General features: G+C 44.0%; 1 protein-coding gene across 1 annotated transcript in view; it reads right to left on the bottom strand.

Moving 5' to 3' along the window:
- Positions 1-1,774: 1,774 nt before the first annotated feature.
- The window catches only part of KCNK13 (potassium two pore domain channel subfamily K member 13), an 85,365-nt gene continuing 63,414 nt past the window's right edge, over positions 1,775-23,725 (bottom strand). Inside the window, exon 2 of the mRNA XM_072986554.2 lies at positions 1,775-5,508. Within this exon, the coding sequence (XP_072842655.2) occupies positions 4,619-5,508 (890 nt within the window). The 3' untranslated portion in view covers positions 1,775-4,618. The remainder of the gene's footprint in view (positions 5,509-23,725) is intronic.

Below are 23,725 nucleotides of genomic sequence, written 5' to 3'. Positions count from 1 at the left end.
AAGCAAAAAGCTCCACACAAATTGTCGATTTGCCACTGTGCCTCCTGTAAATACAGCCAGTTTCTGAAGCCTTGGGCAAGCTGCAGAATTCCAGAATGCCTTCAGAAGAAGGGAACGTAAATCACTTCTAAGTGCTCTCTACTTGAAAAGCCCTGAAAATGATTGCCGTAAGTCAGTGATTATACATATATGTCTGATCTTCCCATTTTTTCAGCAATTTGGGGCAATGTCTGGGCTTGGTGTGGCTTGTGGCAGATGCCAAGGACAAACAAAACTGTTTCCAGGGCCTGCCAAAATTGCCTGCTAGAGCTGACCCATTAAATCACAGGGGATTTAGTGAGTCATCTTGTCCGTAAGTACCATTGATTCAGATGATTTGGCTCTAAATGTGACTTCAGTATAGTAGGTCACAGTTAGAGTAGACCCATTTGAATCAATTGAACTTTTGGAGAAGTTAATTCACCAAATCCCTGCTGATTTAATAGCCTAACCCTTGTTGTATCAATAGCTTCCATAAAGAGTACATCTGCTCAAAGGGACACATTGTTGATAATTTGAATTATTTTATTATTCCCTTTTTGCATCCAGAAAGCAGGACACACCAGATCTGAACTCCACTGATCATCCTTTGTTACCACTCACACCCACTGACAGGTCAACACAGTGGCATCAGACCACCTTCTGCTCCTTCTCAGCTACTAAAGGTAAAGGTTCCCCTTGACAATTTTTGTCCAGCTGTGTCCGACTTTAGGGGGCGGCGCTCATCCCGCTCTTCAAGCCATAGAGCCAGCGTTTGTCCGAAGACAATCTTTCCGTGGTCACATGGCCAGTGTGATTTAGACACGGAACGCTGTTTACCTTCCCACCAAAGTGGTCCCTATTTATCTACTCGCATTTGCATGCTTTCGAACTGCTAGGTTGGCGGGAGCTGGGACAGGCGACGGACACTCACTCCGTCGCGTGGATTCGATCTTACGACTGCTTGGTTTTCTGACCCTGCAGCACAGGCTTCTGTGGTTTAGCCCACAGCGCCACCACTAATACTATTTATTCATATGGTTTATTTACAGTCCATATTACAGTGGTGCCTCACTTAACGACGATAATCCATTCCAGGAAAATCACCGTCAAGCGAAAACATTGTAATGCAAAAAAAAAAAAAAACACACCATGAAACCCCTTCAATGCGTTCCAATGGGGTCAAAACTCACCGTCCAGCGAAGATCCTCCATAGGGCAGCCATTTTTGCTGCCTGTCTTGCGAGGAATCCGTCCCAGAAAACATCGGGGAGCCATTTTGTTTACCCGGTGGCCATTTTGAAACTGCCGATCAGCTGTTTAAAAAATGTCGTTTTGCAAAGAATCGGTTCCCGAAGCAGGGGACCGATCATCGCAAAGCGAAAAAACCCAATTTAGACCATCGGTCGCAAAAAGATCATCGTAATGCGGTTTCGTCATAATGTGGTGCAATCGTAAAGCGAGGCACGACTGTATTCCAGTTGCTCTCCTTTCTAACATATACAACACATATGCATCCTTTGAGAATTTGGGTGACCAAATCTGGATAATATAGTACAAAATGTAGCCTCACCAAGGCCTTATGCAAAGTTATCAAAATTGCTCTATACTTTGAGAAACACCTTGTCCTAATATTTCAAAACATTATATTTGCTCTTGTTGCAGCTGGACATTAGTAGCTTATTCTCATCTTGTGATCAAGCAATACTCTAGTTTCTCTTCCATGGCTCACTTTCAGTAAATAACTCTGCAACACATAACAAACTTCTTTTATTGGTTGCTTCCAAATACACCATCTTACATTTTTCAATGCTGGATCTCATCCCAGTTTATAGAACTTCAGTTTTTTTTCTAAGTACTTCTAGGAATTAAGGTACCTTCTAAATTGGAATCATATTCATATCCAAGTACCAATAAAACAGTACAACTTTCTTCATCTTGAAAATACTTATTAAAACAGGCCCTAATACACATCCCCCAGAAGATGTACTATGGCCTGTTTCTTTCAAAGATAAAACATGTTTGTTTTTCTTAAAGTGATAAAGAATCTGCTTAGCTAATGACATTCCAGTGTTAATTTCTCCTGCTGCACTGCTCTGTGTGGCACATTAGAGTTCCAGCTGACTGTTAAGCATCAGGTCTATGGATGTGTTTGGGTACATGTTTGTACTTGATCACATTCCTGTTTTCCCTTTTATTACTCCTTTTTCAGATTTTTGAATTAAGTTTTTTGACTGTAATCTTTTCTCTCTGTGTCAAGGTGGATAATAATAAATATACCGTAGATCAAATTTTCATATGGCAGCATTTGTAGGCAAAGTAATTCAACTAGTGGGATGTGGAATAGTTCAATGGGATTTATGTTATTATGGAGGTATGCCTCACAACAAAGCTTTGTTTAACTGTAATGGTGGGGAGCCTTTTTCATTCTGTGGGTGAAATTCAAATCCAGGGATGTTCTTGGAGGCCACAGTTCTGAGGTGGATGGGGCCAAAAGCAAAAGGGTGGAATAATATCCCAGCACATTTTAGTTTACTGCCTGTAACTAAGTCTTAGCACTGCCATTTCAGCCATTAGAGTGGGGTCGGTTGGGGATGCCTTTCAAAAGTTGGGAAAACATTAAATCAAGGTGTCATGGGAAAAAGCACATGGCCATCAGAAAGCATAGAAGGGCTGCCTTGGGACTACAGCAGAGCTGGATTCGACCCCTAGTTTCCGAACCAGGTTTTAAAGCAAATTATGCTTTGGTTTGAGGCCCCCATGTGCAGGGCAGTGGTTCCATGTATGTACATAACTTCACATAGGACCCCAGTACACATAAATCTATTTGTGTACTACTACATAGTGCAGAATCTAGATGCATGCTGAGGATAAATGATCTGGACAGAAGGAGGAGAAAAAGAGATTCTGTTGTCTCCATCCAAACAATGCTTTCATCATGTAGAAGCACACTGCTGAGGCTTTCTGAATTCACTTGCAAAAGGCAATTAGTTCTGACCACTGGAGTGATAATTATCTATTCACCTGTGATGTCAGTTATTGCCTCTGGCACCATCCAACACTATTCTTGTGCTATAGTTCCTGGTGCACAGCCTCCTGGATTAAGGCAGGTGTTTTAAATTTTACCTTTTTCTTCGGAAATGCATATTATTAGGGTAAGCCCTCTTCATATATTATCAGCTGAAAAGCACAGCTCTAAACACAGGGGAGATGAAGATGTGCATGTGAGTTCTGTTCTAAGGTCCCCAGCACCTAAGTGTCAGAATTTGTACACTCAGCTTGAGGGGTCCAAAGAGGGGCTTGTGTGTACATTTGGTTGAACACATGTATAATCTGGATCAGGGCTCCCAGTTATGGAAGCACTGTGATCAAGTCTCTGTTCAAATTTTCACACTGAACACATTGATATGGGGTTGGGACATTGGGTGTGAGTGGGCCGCATGTGCACTTCTGCCATTATCAGAATCAGAGTTTTACCTACTTTCAGGTAAGACGCCTGAATAAGGCCTTGGAGGCAATGTTTGGATAACTACTGTTTTCCAGTGGTATAAATTAAGACCCAATGAGCATTTACTCTGAGCAAGGAATACCCACGAAAATGTTGTAATGGGACCAAGTTATTCTTTCATTAGAAAACAACTCAATACTTTTTTTTTACAGAGAGCCTGGCAGTCTGATCTTATGAATGCTTTGGACCGATACCAAACAAGCAGTAGATTGCATTTCATTCTGTAATGTGAAAAGCTGAATTGGGTCAATGGGCATCCAGTTTCCCATTCCACCCCAACTGCTGCAGTGCTAGTGGTTTCAGACTGTATGCTTTTAAAAAAAGGCCCTCAAAGGACGGCAGACAATAAGACTTAAGGATGATGCACTGGGTGAGCAGCACAGTCAATGACAGCAGCTATGTCGATACAGTACTGTACTATGAAAAGTATCAAGTCACAATGCTGGCACAAAGATGTGCATTCTCTCATTGTCAGCATATGTACACTTTCATGGGGGATCTGATGAACTGATATGTTAGCACAGCAACTTTTAGTACTAAGCTACCAGAGTAGCATCTTCTAGCTTTTCTCCGTTCATTGCCTAAATAAATATTAAAAATAGCCCATCATTAAAATAAGGAATTCCCCATAGACTAAGATGGTCTGATTGTCACAGAATATGCATTTCACACTGCCCACATCTTGCAAACTACCTTGTTTTGTTTTCTGATTGGCCATCAAAAAATAAGCCCAGGTTTTATTTGCAAACATTGTTCAGTCATGAGGGTCTCTCTATCAAGCCTCTGGCCCACTAATAGATTTAGCTTCCATTGATGTATAGTCAGTCTATAACGTGTTGTTTGGTTCTCAGACCTGATCTGAACAGCAAAAGACTTTTAAAGGCAGCTAGCTGTACGATGTAATAACTTTGAAGTTTGCTTTGGTGGAGACTTTAGGGGAAGAACAGAAGGGTGTTGTGCACAAAATGCAACAGATAGCTGACTGCCAGCAACAATACTACAGATCATTCCTCCAAAAGATTTGTTCTGTCTCTGGGATGACTTTTGATCCTTGCTTATTCTGAGCTTGCTGATGCATTCCCAATGTTGATGTTTACCTATCTGTACTTGTCTCTGCCAGCCTATTGTTCATAATCCCTAAAGCCCCTACGCCACCAGCAAATCCATTTTGTTTAGGAGCAGTGCTCATTTGTCTTGGAAAACCATTGGCACTGTCAGACAACTGTTTCTGCATAATAGCTAGTGACACTTTGTTAGAAGCCAAAAGGTCTTTCATGGATATCATCTCGCCAGACATTCTGCGTCCATCTGTGTCACTCTCTAGGACACCGTCAGACTCAATGGAGATGTTGTGCTTGGTCCGTGCGGTCCCTGGCACCACAACATTCCTCCGTGACCGGAAAAGTTTTCTTTGGCATCTATGGCATGACCATTCCAGTTTCTTTAATATCCAGTTAATGGACTGTTTGATAACAATAGAAATCACATTAAACAAAGAATAGATGCAGCATACCCCCATGAGTATGAAGATGAAATTGCCAAACCGATAAAGACTCTGGCTTTCATACTGGGCGTTCTGGCTACTCACCAGGTCACCAAAACCAATAGTACTGAAAGCCACAAAGCAAAAATAAAGAGACTCAAAGTAGCTCCACCCTTCCATTGGAGTGTACATAGCAGAGGCACAACAGGAAATGATGAGCGATGCTAGACACAGGATCAGCATGACATAATACACAGATGGCTTCCATCCTGCTAAGCTGTCTACTTCAGCATTCCCAGCAGTTTGCTGGATGTCTTGGGGAAGAATCCCATTTCGTCTCAGTTGTCTCTCGTGGCAGGACTTCATGACGTAAGCGATGATCGTGATCAAGCGCTCCAGGAACAAGTTGAAGAACAAGATAGTTCCTGCACAGCCTATAAGGCCATAAAATATCAGAAAAAGTTTGCCTGTGATGGTAGCTGGTGTAGTCATGCCAAACCCTGGAAGACAAAAGTGGAAAAATGTCAGATAAGCAAGACTTCTTTGCAACAAGAATTTTTCAGAAGTTAGGACATGGGCCAGGTGGAAAGATTTCAATCAGAAAGGAAGCTGAAAAATGCCTCCAGAGTTTTCATAATTTTTGTGGTTTCGAACTCAATGCCATAATGAAATAAAACATATTTATTTAGAGGCACATTTTTGGGTGTTAGTTTTGCCTGATCTTTATTACTGTACCTGTATGATCCATATGTTTTATTAGGGTTGACTGGAGCTACTAAGCATTGCTTCACTGAATTTTGGAGTAGAATAGATTCACAACTTATTTTATTATTTAAGGTTATTGTAATACATGACATATTTATTGTGAGCCACTCTGAAACCCTGCTACATGTACAGTAAATGAAAGTGACAATAAATAAATTAAGTACGACCAGACATCTTTAGAACAAAGTGATCCATGCGTGCCCGTTGTTTTCTGCGATCATATTTCATTGATTTACTTATTTCATCCATATGCTGCCAAGCGCTTCCTGGTGGTCTACATGGTCCTGTTTTATCATCACAACACCCCTGTGAGGGAATGATTGATATTGTGAGCTTCATGGCCAAGTGGGAATTGGCACCTTAGGTGCCTAGAGTTGCCAGGTCAGCAGCATCCCTTGTTCTGAAATTTCAGAGCCAAAATCTGAGACCAGGGAGGTAGAACTTTGCAACATCACAAAAACAGAGCAAGCATTGGTTGGGTGAAGGCAAAACTGCTTCTGAGCCAACTGATTGTGAAAATAAGCACAAAAGGGGTTGAGCGAAGTGGGCCCAGAATCCAGGTTACATCTGGCTAAGCTGGTAATAGTCCCACAACCAAGAGCCCATCACTATTTAGGAAGGAGCTGTGATAGAAGTATCTGATGTATCTCATTAAGTGACTTTACAAAAGGTTAGGCTAGGTAAAATACACTAGTCTTTATCTGAGTCATGGCCACTGGCTTTCTTTCTTGTTAGGTTGAAATGTTTTGCTATTCATCTAAGTAGCTTCTTCAGTCTGAGGAGTTTATAGGAGATCCCTGATATATCCTCCATGTTGGTTTCATTTCCCCCTAGTCTGATTAGACTTGTTAGAACAGCGGTCCTGAACCGTTTTGGGACTGCAGAACAGCCGAGCGTCTGAGGTAGGTGGGGCACACCCCACGCTTGGACAGCTGTGTGTGCACGTGCTTGCTTGCTCTCGGGCACAGGAGCACCTGCACGCCCACCCACCCCTTCACACGGAGGCTCTGGCACATATGTGAAAGAGTAGGGGAGCGCTCACGCCGGCGCCGGCATGCATGCGCAAAGCAACTGTGGGGAGGGGAGTACATGTGGGGGGTGGGGTGGGAGGTCTGTCTCCGTGGCCTGGTCTAGCTCAGGCCACGGACTGGCACTGGGCCGCGGACTGGGGGTTGATGACCTCTGCGTTAGGACAACGGACTGGGGATGAGGGATAATCCCACTTCTGCAGTCCTTCCCAACCCATGGCTTGATCCAGCAGGACTCTTCTTATGTCCTTAAGAACCTGGTTATTCCTTAAAGGGCATTAACAGTGGTCTTTCTGGTATGTGTGGTCCTAATCTTTCTGGGAACAGATGAAAGGGCAGCATGATAAATAGGAGACAGCTTGTATCTAAGACCTCCATCCCTGATGAGTGAAGGAATTTTCTATATGCACATGTATGGCCTCCTTGACCCCCTCTCAAACCACCTCTCTTCTTGGTTCAAAATAAGTATATCTTGGTCATCAAAAGTATGCCCTTTGTCCTTCAAACAAAGTAACACTGCCATTGCCCCTCTTGTGTTGTGGCATTCTCCTGTTTAGTGGCTGCTTGAGTTCTCCAATGTAAAGCTCTGAACACTCCTCTTTGCATTCGACCACATATACAGTACTGTATTGCTCCTGTTGTGTTTTGGTGTCCAGTCCTTTGTGTGGATGAATCTCTGCTTTAGTGTGTTTGTGGGTTTGAAGTGCACAGGTACCGTATATGGTGTTTGCAAAAAATCCTTTTGAGCTTTTCCAACACATCTGCCCTGTAAGGAATAACCAGGTTCTTAAGAACATAAGGACACAAGAAGAGCCCTGCTCGATCAAGCCAAGGGCCCATCTAGTCCAGCTTCTTATATCTCACAGTGGCCCCACCAGATGCCTCTGGGAGCACACAAGACAACTAGATATGTGTCTCCTGATACCCCTCCCCTGCATCTGGCATTTTGAAGTACCTTCCTTTTAAGTCTGGAGATTATACATCCTCATCATGGTTTGTAACCTGCGATGGACTTTTAAAGGCATCTAGGTCAGATGCCATCACCACATCCTGTGGCAAGGAGTTCCACAGACCAACAACACGCTGGGTAAATAAATATTGTCCTCCTGGGTTGGGACATTTCCTTGTTAAAGGCCTATTTTGGAAATCCATAGACCTTAAGAAGCTACTTGGTTGAGTAGCGAAATGTTTCACTCTAATAAGAAAGAAGTCCAGTTGCCATGAGTCAGCTTCCAGATAAACTCACCTGGATGACTGAGAATCTTCACAGATATAAACTCAGTCTTTAATTTGCTACAAGACTCATTGGTGCTTTGCTGTGCAGACTAACAAACACTGCAGTGTTGTTTTGAGGTGAATGACAAGAGTGTTGCTGTTTTTTCTTACACTTTTTGATCTGAAGAGCTTAGAGATGGTTAAGAGTGCTACGTTATTATTATTATTTTAAATCTTCTTAACTCGTCGTCAAAGAGTAGTTCTTTGTTTCATTCACTGCCCCCACGCAATTTCCCTTGCTGACAATATATGAAGCTGGCAATGAGTTAGGTAATCTCTGTGAAAGGCACAAGCCCAATGAACACGGTGTCTTGTCATTAACTTTTAGAAGAATACCAAGGAAGATTGTTTTGAGCCCTTGACTGTCGTTTTTCTCCCAAGACTTTCTGTATCACATTATAATAGTGTTCATGGGGCCTGTTTAATACACTAATTGAAGTACATGAATCCTCCGTTGTCAGCTCAATGGTTTCTCTTGATCAATGCTGAAATTACGTACGAATACCCAATAAAAAGGATCAGGTAATATCACATGTTATTTCCTTAAGCTCTGTTCTACTCTTGAAGTCTGCCTCTTCATTATTTTAATGGGTCGCAGTGTGTGTCTCAATGTCAGACCAATATCAGCTCAAAGTAGTTTTTCTGTCTTCTTCCAATGCACTGATTAGATCTCATCTTCTTAGAAGCATTATATATAAATTAGTGCTGTGTACAATTTTCTAACACCTTTCTTGAGTGTTCTCATTCAGTTTTAAAGAAAAGGAATTCATTTTGAAAATCCATCTAGATTCTCATGGGAGACACTCAGGATTTTACTGCTTACCTTACATAACAGCTAGCCAAAGGGTATGTGCAAATAGTCTTGTCTTCTATGATATAATCACCTCTCAGCAACCAGCAGTCCCTTCCACTGTTTCCCCAATTTTAATCAAAGCCCAGGGGCCGGGAAGGTGAGAATGTAGCCAGGTTAGTTTAGCAAAAATGACAAAGAAACTCCTCCCACAGGACTTCTACAGACCAGGAAGTGTGGGCAAGCAGATAAGCTGCAGAGGTATAAAGAGATGTGTATGTAATATAATTTTTTAAAGGAATGCAACATTCTTGGCCAATTTTCAATGCTACATTTAAAAATGTCACCCAAAGAAACTCTAAAGCAGTGGTTCTCATCCTTGGGACCCCTGATGTTCTTTGACTAAAACTCCCAGGAGCCTGCACCGCTAGCTGTGCTGACCAGGATTTCTGGGATTTGTAGTCCAAGAACATCTGGGAACCCAAGGTTGGGAGGCACTGCTCTAAAGCAGTGGTCCCCAACCTTGGGCCTCCAGATGTTCTTGGACTTCAACTCCCAGAAATCCTGGCCAGCAGAGGTGGTGGTGAAAGCTTCTGGGAGTTGTAGTCCAAGAACATCTGGAGGCCCAAGGTTGGGGACCACTGCTCTAAAGAGTCCTGAAAATGATACAGAAAAACGAAGTCTCTTTCTGGAACCATGAAACTTTGGGGAAGTTAAAGGACAAACCTTAGCACAGAACTAGCTCCACCTCTTTTCTGGAGTAGGACACAATACTGCATCCTTCCTACTGCAGCAGGACGTCACAGGAAAGGCAGTTTAATAGGAGCATTTGTAGTAGAGGTAACATATGTATACATGGACTTCTGCAAGATGTAACATGTCAGAGACTTTAAGAGAAGATGTCAATTCCCGAAGAATGGAAACAAATAATGTGCCACAATTTTTCAGAAGAATTTTTTTCTGAGAAACATTCTGTTTTTTTCTCCCCCACCCCACCCCTGTATTCCCCTACAAATAGGCGGCCGTTTTCCCCCAAGGATGTTTTGTTTTTGTTTTTGTGGCTGACTCACAGCCCCCACAACAGTGCTCGAGAATGACACAACACAGTAAAAAATAGTGATCAGGTTGCCAACACAAGGCTTGGAGCGGGATAAACTAAACAGTATCACTAGGAGGTCCAGTATGCCATTTGGTGCAATCTTCTCATCCAAATTGAATACTGCCTTCAAGCAGCCCTATTTGGCCTGCACCAAACCTGGTTTGAAACCTTGTGAAGAAACTAACCGAGTGCTTTCTGTCTCTTAGGGAAATGTGGTTGTGACTGCTGTTTCCTTCCCAGTAATGATAAACCGGCCATAAGTCTTCCCACTCTAAACTTAATTAGTGTAATCATTTCATTTCATTTTCCTTTCCCCTTACACTGGATCCCAACCAGAGAGATGCATGACAGCAGTACAAACCTGTTCTTCCACCCTTATGCTCAGGCAACATTTGCATGCTCATAATTGGGATTTTTTTAAAAGACTAAAAGTTAAACAACATGTGCAAGCATGCGTACATATGTACACGTGCTCTTGGAGAAGGCTTGAAGATGCTAGGCACACAATAGAGGTCAGATGGAACAAACAACTAAAACACCCTGCACTGAATAAAACACTTTTGGTTCTTTATTTCTTCTTACTCTCAGAACATGGAAAATGGCAGTGGAGGGAAGAAATTAATTTAACAAGAGGCTAGAAAAGCAGGGGGAAACCCTCATGCGCTTGGCAAAGATTTGGGGATGATGAGGCGTCTTTTTTTCTCATATAGAGAACGATTACTGCTAATATGCACTTCTTTTTGAGAGAAAATGGGCTCATTCTCACAGGCTTCATTCTCGTCTCCTATACTTAATCAGAGCAGTGTGCTAAACATTCCCTTCCCTTCCCTCTCTCAGCTTTCCCAATAGGCTCAAGGTACTTCTTCTCAACCACTGCATACAATTTTTTTGAGTCATGTCAAAATGTGATCAAAATGTATTTTTCCCCATGATAGATGAACAAGTGGGATACCATATTGAACCTTACACGAATCATTTGTGTGACTCGTGCATACAGATGGGCACGAACCATCGGTTCAGTGGTTCATCCTGGTTTTGTGTACTGTCCCAACAGGTGTTCCATGCTTTGGCTCCCCAACCCCCTCCAGTGGCCACCCCCTCAGAGGCAGCATCCCAGCTTCCTCGTCCTGCCTCTACCAGGTGTTGCCTCTGAGTGGACACCTGCCAAAGGGACGGGGCACTGAACTATGGTACACCTATTGGGGCAGTAAACACCACCGAACTGGCAGTTTGTGCCCATCTCTACCTGTGAGTGAAACATGGCTCTTTTGGGCTAATACTCAAACCTGAAACATGCCTCCATAAAGAGAAGTGGTATTCAGCTGCTCATGGGTACTAAGAAAGTTACCTTTGGTTGCTGAGGGTTTTTGGGGTTCTAAAGAAAAATTACTTTTCTTTAGATTACAACAACTCTAGCCCTAAAGAGCAATGAAACTCACAGGATAATCGTGGGACAGTTTTTATCTTTCTTTCCCAGTTTTGCCTACCTCACAGGGGTGTTGTGACAGTAAAATGAACAATGATGTATGCCACCTGGAGCTCACTGGAGAAGAAAGGAGACATAAATACCTCAAATAAATACAAGTAATATAAGTTCTAGCTGACAAGTGTTTGAAGTTCTGGCTCTTTTGGTGTGTGTTTTATCATGTCAGTCTAAATTCTCTCTCTCTCTCTCTCTCTCTCACACACACACACACACACACACACACACACACACACACACACAAACACACACACAAAGAATAAAATAGAAACAACCCATATAAAATAAAAGACATTCCTATGGTATGTGGTATTTCTGTACACATTAAGAAGAACTTTGGGACATTGCCTCCTGATCTTTATTTCTTTATTTACAAATATAAAGAGAGGCAGTGAAATCAACACCCCCTTATTCTTCAAGGTTGAAGCCTCTATTTTGAACTTCACTGTAAATGATAAGACCCTAGCCTGAATATCTGGCTGGAATGATTTTGGAGTTTTTCAATTTTTCCCTGCACGACCTGAAAACTAGCCATTTTTAAAGATGTTAAATGATTTACTAATATTGTTATTGTCCACTCTTGTTTGGGATTTTGCACAAGGATCATATTGCCTTTTTCCTCTCTTTGTCTTTTTGTTTGACAAAATGTACATCTTTCCTGCGAAGAACTGGACCTGTTAGGAAGCAAAATGAGACACCTGGAGAGCAGATGTTTGGGGTTGAAGAAAAACTGCCAACCCCTACACTTACCTGTTGCTCTCAGGTGCAGTCAAATATGTTGTCCTGCCGCTATTATTCAAGCTGGATTCAATTCCAATCTCCTCTTTTATATAGAATTATCTTTTTCTTTACCTCAGGAAGTGCAGTGTACGCATTTTGCCTGCCCCAATATTAATGATATAGAGGATTTTAAATTTGCAAAACATGTAGGTTTTTCCTCCAGATATTTTTATATGATACAATGAAAGCACACCCGGGTTGTTTGTTCAGATTTAATAATTTTCTTTCAGAGGATGAAAAAATATTGGCATCCCTTGAAATTTGCAACAGATCTAAAACTAGTGAGAAAATTACTGTGAACATAAGGCGGAGCAGCTTCCCTCCTCATCTTAATCACAATCTACTTTGAGTCTGTTAAATGCTGACTCCATTTAATGAAGCAAAATACAAACACCCAGCTGGAGTAAATGGAATGCAATTGTATCTGCATTACCGTATTTATGTGACATAGCAATGTTATGTGACTACAGATATACTTGGTTTTGACTCTGAGGCATAAAAGAGAAAAATAGCCTTTAATCCCACTTTTCCTGCAAATTCAAGCAGAAAATGCTATTAACAGTTACATCTTAACAATTCCTGTTTTTTTTAACTATCACCCAGTTTCTCACCCAGCTCCAATTTTAATTTATCACATCGCAGCTAAAGATTTTTTGACCAAGCCTGAACCAAAGGCGCACTGTGAATACACTGTGAAAGCCAGTATGTCCACAGTTTACATCCAGAAAGATTTATATCGAAAACACCACTTATCTGCAAAACAGAAGTTGGAGGAGCTGAAGGAATCCTTGGTGGATTCTGGGAATTGCAGTCCAAAAAGAAACTTACAAAGCTCTGACATGCAGTTACCATCTCTCAGCATAACTTATCTAAAGGTTTCATTTAAATTAGTCAAACTTTGTTGGCTATGTTAGTTTGTTGTTCAAACATTCACATAACCAATCTTTGTTGTTGTGCAAAGGTATTTTGAGGACTGTGGGTAAACCACATTTACTCTCTTGAACACTTCTTCAAGTGAGAGAAGAATAAACACTTAATAATGTATCTGTGTAGTCCATTCTTTCATTCCCTGAAATAATTATATAGGCTTATTATACTTATGATTTAATTACTGTCTGTGTATTACAGTATTACAGTGTTCACCTTGATGACAAAGGTCTGCATAGTCAAAGCTATGGTTTTTCCAGTAGTGATGTATGGAAGTGAGATCTGGACCATAAAGAAGGCTGACCGCCAAAGAATTGATGCCTTTGAATTGTGGTGCTGGAGGAGACTCTTGGGAGTCCCCTGGACTGCAAGGAAAACAAACCTATCCATTCTGAATGAAAATCAACCCTGAGTGCTCACTGGAAGGACAGATCCTGAAGCTGAGACCAGCGTGCCTGCGTGAGGAGGAAGCCAGGGACTATCGGCCGGCCACAGCCACTGGGTGAGAGGCAGTGGACTGTGGTTGGGCACCTGCTGGACGCCAGCCCTCTTTTCCAGAAGAGCTGCTCGGCCCCCTCTGTGTCTGCAGGACCAGGTCCTGCTGCTCCGGCTGCCTCATCCCCTTTGAACACCAGCCACCTGGCCGAGGGAGAGAGAGAGCTCTTAGCCAGAGCTGCTTTTGGGACCTGACCAGACCAGCGTGCCTGCGTGAGGAGGAAGCCAGGGACCATCGGCCGGCCACAGCCACTGGGTGAGAGGCAGTGGACTGTGGTTGGGCCCCTGCTGGACTCCAGCCCTCTTTTCCAGAAGAGCTGCTCGGCCCCCTCTGTGTCTGCAGGACCAGGTCCTGCTGCTCCGGCTGCCTCATCCCCTTTGAACACCAGCCACCTGGCCGAGGGAGAGAGAGAGCTCTTAGCCAGAGCTGCTTTTGGGACCTGACCAGACCAGCGTGCCTGCGTGAGGAGGAAGCCAGGGACCATCGGCCGGCCACAGCCACTGGGTGAGAGGCAGTGGACTGTGGTTGGGCCCCTGCTGGACTCCAGCCCTCTTTTCCAGAAGAGCTGCTCGGCCCCCTCTGTGTCTGCAGGACCAGGTCCTGCTGCTCCGGCTGCCTCATCCCCTTTGAACACCAGCCACCTGGCCGAGGGAGAGAGAGAGCTCTTAGCCAGAGCTGCTTTTGGGACCTGACCAGACCAGCGTGCCTGCGTGAGGAGGAAGCCAGGGACCATCGGCCGGCCACAGCCACTGGGTGAGAGGCAGTGGACTGTGGTTGGGCCCCTGCTGGACTCCAGCCCTCTTTTCCAGAAGAGCTGCTCGGCCCCCTCTGTGTCTGCAGGACCAGGTCCTGCTGCTCCGGCTGCCTCATCCCCTTTGAACACCAGCCACCTGGCCGAGGGAGAGAGAGAGCTCTTAGCCAGAGCTGCTTTTGGGACCTGACCAGACCAGCGTGCCTGCGTGAGGAGGAAGCCAGGGACCATCGGCCGGCCACAGCCACTGGGTGAGAGGCAGTGGACTGTGGTTGGGCCCCTGCTGGATGCCAGCCCTCTTTTCCAGAAGAGCTGCTCGGCCCCCTCTGTGTCTGCAGGACCAGGTCCTGCTGCTCCAGGCTGCCTCATTCCTCTCAACATGAGCCACATGACTTGGTGGGGGGGAGAGAAGGGGCTTTAGAAATGTTTTATTTTATATATGTTTTAAATGTTTTTTTAAATTGTTTTTAATTGCCATCAATTAAGAAGAGACCCACAGCGGATCTAATGGAACAGGAAGGGGGGAGGGCGTTGGAGGGGGCAGCCATTGAGGTGGTGCTGGGTAGGGGAAGGAATGGCGGTGGGGGTAGAACATGCCCGCGTAGGGGAAGAGAAGTTAGATATCTTACATCTATCCCCTCTTCTAGTTCTACCCCCAACCAGATGGTATCAGGTGACCATATCAGCAAACCCTCGAGCCACACGGTGCTGTTGATGAACGCCAGGTCAGTACAAAATAAAACTGCCCTCATCCATGATGTAATTCTGGATGAGAGGGCTGACCTGGCGTGCATTACTGAGACCTGGGTGGGAGAGGAGGGTGGTGTTTCCCTCTCCCAGCTGTGTCCACCTGGGTACTCAGTCCAGCACCAAGGTCGCTCGGAGGGTCGGGGAGGGGGAGTTGCTATAGTCTATAGGAGTTCTATCTCCTTGACCAGGCTTCCTATCCCTTTGAGAGGAGATCTCGAGGGCCTGTATTGTGTGTTGGGCTCGCGAGACAGGTTAGGGATTCTGTTGGTGTACCGCCCACCCTGCTGCGTACCAACAGTCTCCCTGCCTGAGCTGACGGAGGTAGTCTCGGACCTGGTGTTGAGGACTCCCAGGCTGTTGGTGCTGGGGGACCTCAACATTCACGCCGAGGCTCCCTTGACTGGGGCAGCTCAGGACTTCATGGCCACCATGACAACCATGGGGCTGTCTCAATGTGTCATCAGCCCAACGCATGAGAAGGGCCATACCTTGGACCTGGTTTTCTCAACGGGACTGGAAGATGGTGGTTTGGATGTGGAGGGGTTGGTTGTGACCCCATTGTCATGGTCAGACCACTTCCTGGTCAAGTTTAGTCTATTAGCTTCTTCTTCCCTCTGCAAGGGTGGGGGATCTATTAAGATGATCCGCCCTCGGAGACTAATGGATCCAGATGGATTCCTGAATGCTCTGGGGGATTATCCGTCTGATATGGTCGGCGCTCCTGTCGAAGCTCAGGTCACCCTATGGAATAAGGAGATGACCCGGGCCGTTGACACGATTGCGCCTAAGCGCCCTCTCCCTGCTCGCCGAGCCCAGACAGCCCCTTGGTATACTTCTGAACTGCGGGCGATGAAGCGAGAGGGGAGACGGCTGGAGCGCAGGTGGAGGAAATCCCGCTGGGAGTCCGACCGAACACGACTTAGAGCCCATTATCGGGCCTATTTCGTGGCAATATGGCTGGCGAAACGGCAATACTTCTCCAGCCGTATTGCTTCCTCAGAATGTCGCCCAGCCGAGCTGTTTCGGGTGGTCCAGGATCTTCTTCAACCGGGAAATCCGGTGGAGGTCCTGGACTGCTCATCAGCTCGCTGTGATGAGTTTGCCATCCATTTTGAGGAAAAAATCGCTCAGATTCGCAGTGGGTTGGACTCCACAGTTACTGCAGAATCAGAGGATGTGTCCAGCGCACCGTGCTTTGGTCAGGTATTAATGGATGAGTTTCAATTGTTGAGACCTGAGGATGTGGACAGGGTGCTTGGATCTGTCCGTTCTACCACAACTCCGCTCGACCCTTGCCCATCCTGGCTAATTAGAAGATCAGCCAGGGGGGTTCGCACCTGGGTCCAGGAGGCCGTGAACGCCTCTTTGAGAGAGGGAGTGGTCCCTACCACCTTGAAAGAGGCGGTAATTCGACCACTCCTTAAAAAGCCAAACATGGACCCAAGGCTGGTGGCTAACTACCGACCAGTAGCGAACCTCCCTTATTTGGGCAAAGTGTTGGAGCGGGTTGTGGCTGGGCAACTCCAGGCGCTGCTGGATGAAACGGATTTTCTGGATCCATTTCAATCGGGTTTCAGGCCGGGTTTTGGTACAGAGACTGCCTTGGTCGCCCTGTATGATGACCTTTGCCGGGAGAGAGACAGGGGGAGTGTGACCCTGTTGATACTCCTGGACCTCTCAGCGGCTTTCGACACCATCAACCATGGTGTCCTTCTGGATAGGCTGGCTGGGTTGGGAGTTGGGGGCACTGTTTTACGGTGGTTCCGCTCCTTCCTGGCTGACCGTGTCCAGAGGGTGGTGCTGGGGGACAGTTGCTCTGCCCCATGGCATTCATGTCATGGGGTTCCTCAGGGCTCGATACTGTCCCCCATGCTGTTTAACATCTACATGAAACCGCTGGGAGAGGTCATCAGGAGGTTTGGGCTGAGGAGTCAGCAATATGCTGACGACACTCAGCTCTACCTCTCGTTTTCCACCAATCCAGGTGAGGCGGTTTCTGTGCTGAACTCGTGTCTGGACCTGATAATGGACTGGATGAGGGTCAATAAATTGAAACTCAATCCAGACAAGACGGAAGTGCTGTTAGTGGGTGCTTTGCCAGACAGGCTGGAGGGCCATCTCCCTGCCCTGAATGGGGTTACACTCCCCCTAAGGGACAGGGTCCGCAGCTTGGGGGTGCTCCTGGACCCCAGTCTAACACTGGAAGCCCAGGTGGACTCGGTGGCCAGGGGCGCCTTCCTCCAGCTGCGGAAACTATACCAGCTACGGCCCTACCTGGACGAGCGGAGTCTCATGACAGTTACACATGCACTGGTAACATCCCGTATAGATTACTGCAATGCGCTTTACGTGGGGCTGCCTTTGAAGACGGTCCGGCGACTGCAACTGGTTCAGAATCGAGCGGCGCGGCTGGTGAGTGGTGTGGCCGCCAGGGACCATATCAAGCCGATTCTGTACAAGTTACATTGGCTACCAGTTGCTGCCCGGGCCCAATTCAAAGTGCTTGTTTTGACATATAAAGCCCTAAACGGCTTGGGCCCTGGATACCTGAAGGACCGCCTCCTTCCATATGAGCCTACCCAGCAGTTAAGATCTAGCCAGGGGGCCCTTTTGAAAGAGCCATCCCTCAAGGAGGTAAGAGGGATGGCTTGTAGACAAAGGGCCTTCTCGGCAGCTGCCCCCAGACTATGGAATGCCCTCCCGACTGAGATTCGTCTGGCGCCGACACTGATGACATTTCGGCGCCAGGTCAAAACCTTCCTGTTCCAGAAGGCTTTTAACTGAAATAATATTAACTGTGGGTCTGATGGCAATTTTATATATATTTTAATTGTATTTTAATTGTACATATTTTTATTGTATTTTAAATGCTGTAAGCCGCCCAGAGACCTTTGGGTAGTGTGGGCGGCATATAAATTAAATAAATAAATAAATAAATAAATAAATACTTTGGCCATCTCATGAGAAGACTCCTTGAAAAAGACCCTGATGTTGGGAAAGTGTGAAGGCAAGAGGAGAAGGGGATGACAGAGGACGAGATGGTTGAACAGCGTCATCGAAGCAACCAACATGAATTTGACCAGATGGAGGCAGTGGAAGACAGGAGGGCCTGGCGTGCTGTGGTCCATGGGGTCATGAAGAGTTGGAAATGAGTTAACGACTAAACAACAACATTACAGTATTGTTTTAAATATTTTTTTTAATTGTGGGGTTTTGCAGGTTTAAGTGTCAATCTTGTAAACTGCCCAGAGTAGATCTTGCACTATTTGGTACATATATCAAATAAATGAATGAACTTTCTTCTCAGTTTTGTATCTTACCCAAGTCTGAGGGTGGCTTTTGGAATGAGGCATGACCTTTTGGCTCTGAGCTTTTGGAATGAGGCATGACCCTCCTCCAAGTCTATCAACCATCACTGCCCATCTAAAAATTAAATGTACTTCCAGTACTTCCAGGGGAAGGAGAAGGTAGAGGTAACTCTAGGAATCTAACCAGCTTGTTTTCCTTCTCCTTCCAATAAATAAAAACAACTTTATAGTCTTTGCCATATTAGAAACTGCTATTGTGTTGCGCTTTAACACCTACTTCAGGAGGGCAGGCACTGGCAATCTATTTTTCTTTCTTTCCTTTCAGTTACTATTGTTCGTGAAATTTGGAATCTCAAACAAACCACACACCGAAGTGCAACCGTCTTTTGGGTAAACAGCTTTCTCTATTACTTAGAATTCTACAAGGTTAAAAAAGTTTTATTTATTGACTGGAGCTTTTAGATGCTGTTATATTTTTGGTCATGTTCTAGCTTGCATTTTGCTGGGTTTAAAGCATTTCAAAATAAAAAGGAAGGAACGAAAATGGCTTCGACTGAGAACGTTTTAAACATTTGGCCTATATATATCTGTAGCATTCACATTTGCGCTGTGAATTTTTGTCAGCTCACACAGTTGTACAAAGTGGTAACTGCCAAATGATAAACTTATTCTGGCTGGATGTATTGGGAACTGTAATGAGAAGAACGAGGCACTATGAGATAACAAGATATTTTTCACAGATCTCAACTGAATTCTCAAATATGCAAGAATAGTTTTGGTGCTAACCGTGAAATTATATAAAATTAGGACATGTGCAGGCATTAGGACTGAACAGACATCTTAAAATGAGAAGTGGAGCAATGGATGGATTCTTTGATGAAGATACAATTAGCTGGTCCTGTGCATGTTGTGAGTGTACACTTTACTTCACAAAAGGAAAAGTCACTAACTTTGAATGAAGGCGTTTTGTGCAAATTGTGAGCACTCTGATGAAATGAAAGTGCTTTGTCTCTTGTTCTTGCACTGGAGGTGAGAACTCTTGTGGAAGCTAGCAAATCCATAACAAGTCTCGACAAGAATAAGGAATAGTATGAGTATTCTTCATATCTGTAGCACAAATACAGTACATAAACTTTTTGGAACCCCCCCCCAAACATTCTGGATTGAAAGGGAAGACTGTAGAAGATTGAAATACTTTGAAAATGTTTCTCCAGACAAACGCTCCATGTTAAGGGTTATATGTGTTTTGAGGACATAACTGTCTAACTTGTGCTAATGCACGAAGAACTCAAGACTAGCTGAAAATACAATGGTATTCGGCTCATGAAGACATGCTCTAAGTTACAACATTTGTAGTGCTGTTTGCCCTGAATCAACCTGTTTATAGATTTTTGAAGGGGGGAAAGCAATTATTTGCACTTTCTTCTCATACCCTGTCTTTCCCACAACTTGTCTGTCCTTTCTGTATTACATATATGGTCTGGCTCTTCACTATACTAAGACCTTTTGTAATGTGTTTTGCATATTTTCTAGCATGTTCATACACATTCTTTACCAGCTTTACCGTACCCCCCATGTGACAAATGTGCTGTGCTTATGGCCATTATCTGAGTGATTAAAGAAATGACATGACCATCAAAAAATGTGGGATTCTAGAATTCAGAGTTCAAAAATAGTTTTTCCTGGCATGATGGAACCTTTCTAAACAAATTCTAATATTTGAGAGTTGGTCTATCACATGAACAGTAAAACTAAATCTAAATCACAGTTTGGATTTAAAAATAGAAACCACAAGCTAACATTGCACTCCTGGCCATGATGTGCTTGGTAGTGTATCTGCTGTTTTAAAATGGCTTGCTGTGGTATTAGAATAAACAAGCTGGCACTCTCCAGATGTTTTAGACTGCATTTCCCATAATTCCCAGCTAGTGACCTTGTTTGGCAGAAATTGGTGGGAGATGCTGATAAAAAGGCCTCAGTCTCCCAAGCCCTTGTGCTTCCAGACAATCCTGCAGTTATAAACAACTATTGACACATAACAGGCTACACAGTACTAGAATAGAGGCATGAATTAGACCCTGCTGTAAACCCATATGCCAGCTCTGTCCCCACATCTTACAGGCCCAAACAATGTAACCCACAATATCAAGGGCTTGGTCAACAATACCCTTCTGCAATTTACACAAGACAAACAGGACATTCTCTATGCAACACAATTAACAGACATAAATCTGACATCAGGAATAGCAACACACAACATCAGATACGGTACATATGCAAGCTACAGTTCATGTCCAAAGGCTTAAAAGTTGACCAAGGGTTCTTAATTCATCACCAAGTGTGAGACCCTACATTGATTCTCCTAGTTTACCACTTGTGTCACCAATGCCATTATTATCTTGTAGACCCATATTCAATACCTGTTAATTAAATTATTTACAGCTTGGTAGTTCTGTTTGCATACCGAGAAATCATTGTCACCTTGTCCATTATCTGTATCCTCATTTGGTCATGGGATGTGTAAGTATGCCAGTCATATGTCTCATTCTAATGTCTGAGACCCACAAAAGCTCACATTAATATCTAGCAGTCTTTCAGATACCAAAATCTTTTTGACATATATTTCATTTGTTTGTTTGCTTTGTTTTTGCTTGATGGGGGATGTCATACAAAATATATTTGGTGGGCACTACACTAAACATCATCTGCTATAGTGAAATCGGAAAATGGAGTCAGAGCTTAGAAGAGTCGTTTTTGGACTATAATTCTCAGAATTCCTATTCAAAGTCCCACGGTTTGAGAAGTGATTCAATAATATGATTTCTCCAGGCTTCCGGTGGAAAAGTAATCAGCCCCTCTAGACTGCTTCAATACATCTCCCCTTTATTTCCTTCTCAGCAGATGTCTCCAGTTCCATGAGGCTGAGCAGGTTTTTTCAGATTATTCCTATGAGGCACAAGAATCAGAATATCTGCCCCAGGAATGCTTGTGATTCCTCTAGCGGATTCTAACTAAAAATGCACTGCACTGTGTCAAATGGCCCGGCTCCCTGATGAGCCTGTCCCTCCCTATTTGACAGACATGCTTCTGATTCTTCAGTTCTGTCTTTGTCACAATTTCTCTCATTTACACTGTAGAAATGTGGGAGTTTTTGTTTAGGAACAACATGCTCCAATTGCACAACATACAGTATCTAAAAATAATGTTTCAATGATATACCCAAAGCAACCATCTAGAATTCCAGCTCATGATATTAATTTTTAACCAGTTGTCTTTTTTTTCTGACCTCAGAACATTTTTTACATTGTGGGACATAAAATTGCTGGGACACAGCACTGGCTCCACACTTTCTGTACCATTCACACTTGTTGAAAAACAGTTCTGACAATTGCTTTGTGTTTGAGTGAAAAATAGTTAACCACTGAAAAAAAGGAGTCAGCTTCTGGGATTTTCGCCTGCATGGTGTCACTTTGTGAATGACAGTGAGCAGAAGAGGGTGTCCTGTAGAGACCATATTGACTGCTGTCATTGGTGTCGACACTATTGAGACTGTCCTTTGCTATGTAAAGCTTGGTACAGTGGTGCCTCGCTTAGCGAGCGCTTCGCTATGCGATGAATTCGCATAGCGAGGGGGTCCGGGCCATCGCTGGAGCGTTCGCTCAGCGATGGCCCCTATAGCGTTTTTTCGCTTTGCGATGATCGCTAAGCAATTTGCTTAGCGATTTTCGCAGAACGAAGCGGGGGAGAACAGCTGATCGGCGGTTCCAAAATGGCCGCCGGAAGGTCCGCGCCGCATTTTCGCGCCCTGCCCTCGCTTACCGAGGGCGCGAAAATGGCGGCGCTATGGAGGAACATCGCTTAACGGTGAGTTTTAAAGCCATAGGAATGCATTGAACAAAGTTCAATGCGTTTCTATGGCTTTTTTATTTCCGTTTAGCAATGTTTTCGCATAGCGAAGGTTAATCCGGAACGGATTAACCTCGCTATGCGAGGCACCACCGTATTCTTTTTCCTGCTAGCAATGTGGGCATGATGTTGTGTAGCAATATTGGGCCATTTCCTGGCTTTTAAACCACAGGTACAGAAGCACACAATCTCACATTCATAAACTGGAGGGTTTTTGTGTGTGTGTGTTTTTAAACTGATTGATTCAATATAGGAAGCCATTGCTTTTTCTTTGCAAGACTTGAGTAGGACTGTTGGTGGCAGGACTTTTGCAAGTCATGAATTCAGAGAATCAGCATATGTGAAAAGCAACTTGTTATTTTCTCCCAAACTCACTAAGATTTAATTAATTATAGAAATTTTCAATCAACTTTGAGAACCATCCACATTACATTCCTTACTGTGGTAGAAAAAGCAACACAAACAGATATTGACTGTTTAATTAACAAATTTTAAAATATCCTGTTTAAACAACAAAGGCTTGCAATTAACTTTCAGTAACAAAGACTAGGTCATTTAAAAAAATATAAAAGCTTAAGGGAAGTTTTGGAGTAAACACCTGTTAATTAGAGGTAATTAAGTGTTTTCTCTTCTGATAAGTAGTAAAAGGGAGAGCCTTGCAAAGAGTGAGAAAGAGAATTGTCAGTTTTTCCTGCTGAATTTTGGGCACAAACCACAATATATTTTTAAATTTTGCCCACTATAAAGTCTATGAAGATACGTTTTGCTCAGTCCGTGTGCCACATTTCTTGAAAACAAGAAAGCAAGCTCTGTTTTAATTAATGCATTATATTATTTTTCTAGTATTCTTCCCTCAGTCTACCATTTAATTAACTGCATGTCAACACTGGTGTGGCTCAGCTGAAAATTTCTCAGAAAAATAAAACAAATATCTCAAACCAAAATGTCCCTCATGAAATGAAACAAAGTAAATTTAATTGTCTCTTGACAGACCTGCAAGGAACAATAGTCAATTTGTCACTATGAGCAGCTTTCCTTTGGGGAACATCAGCTTGTGTGGTTTATTTGTTTATTTATATTAAAATAGAAGAAGAGGAAAAAAAATACTGAGAGGATTGCTTGTTTCCCTATCATTTCCTCCTTAGCACTCTTCTGCAGGTTTTAGAACAGTGGTTCAAACTTGCGGCCCCCGCCTTAATATGAAAATTTAAGGAGCGGGAGCAGCAGCAGCAGCACCTACTTGGTGAGTGTGGGCTTCCTCCCCACCTCATAGAGGCTGGGTCCTGCCTGCCCCCCGAAGCGCCCACGTATCCAGAAGGAGAGCCCTCTCCCTGCCCGACAGTCTTCTCCCTCAGGGGT

The sequence above is a fragment of the Pogona vitticeps genome, chromosome 1 (assembly GCF_051106095.1).
Source record: "Pogona vitticeps strain Pit_001003342236 chromosome 1, PviZW2.1, whole genome shotgun sequence".
Lineage (NCBI taxonomy): Eukaryota > Metazoa > Chordata > Lepidosauria > Squamata > Agamidae > Pogona > Pogona vitticeps.
This window is presented reverse-complemented; position numbering and strand designations above follow the sequence as displayed.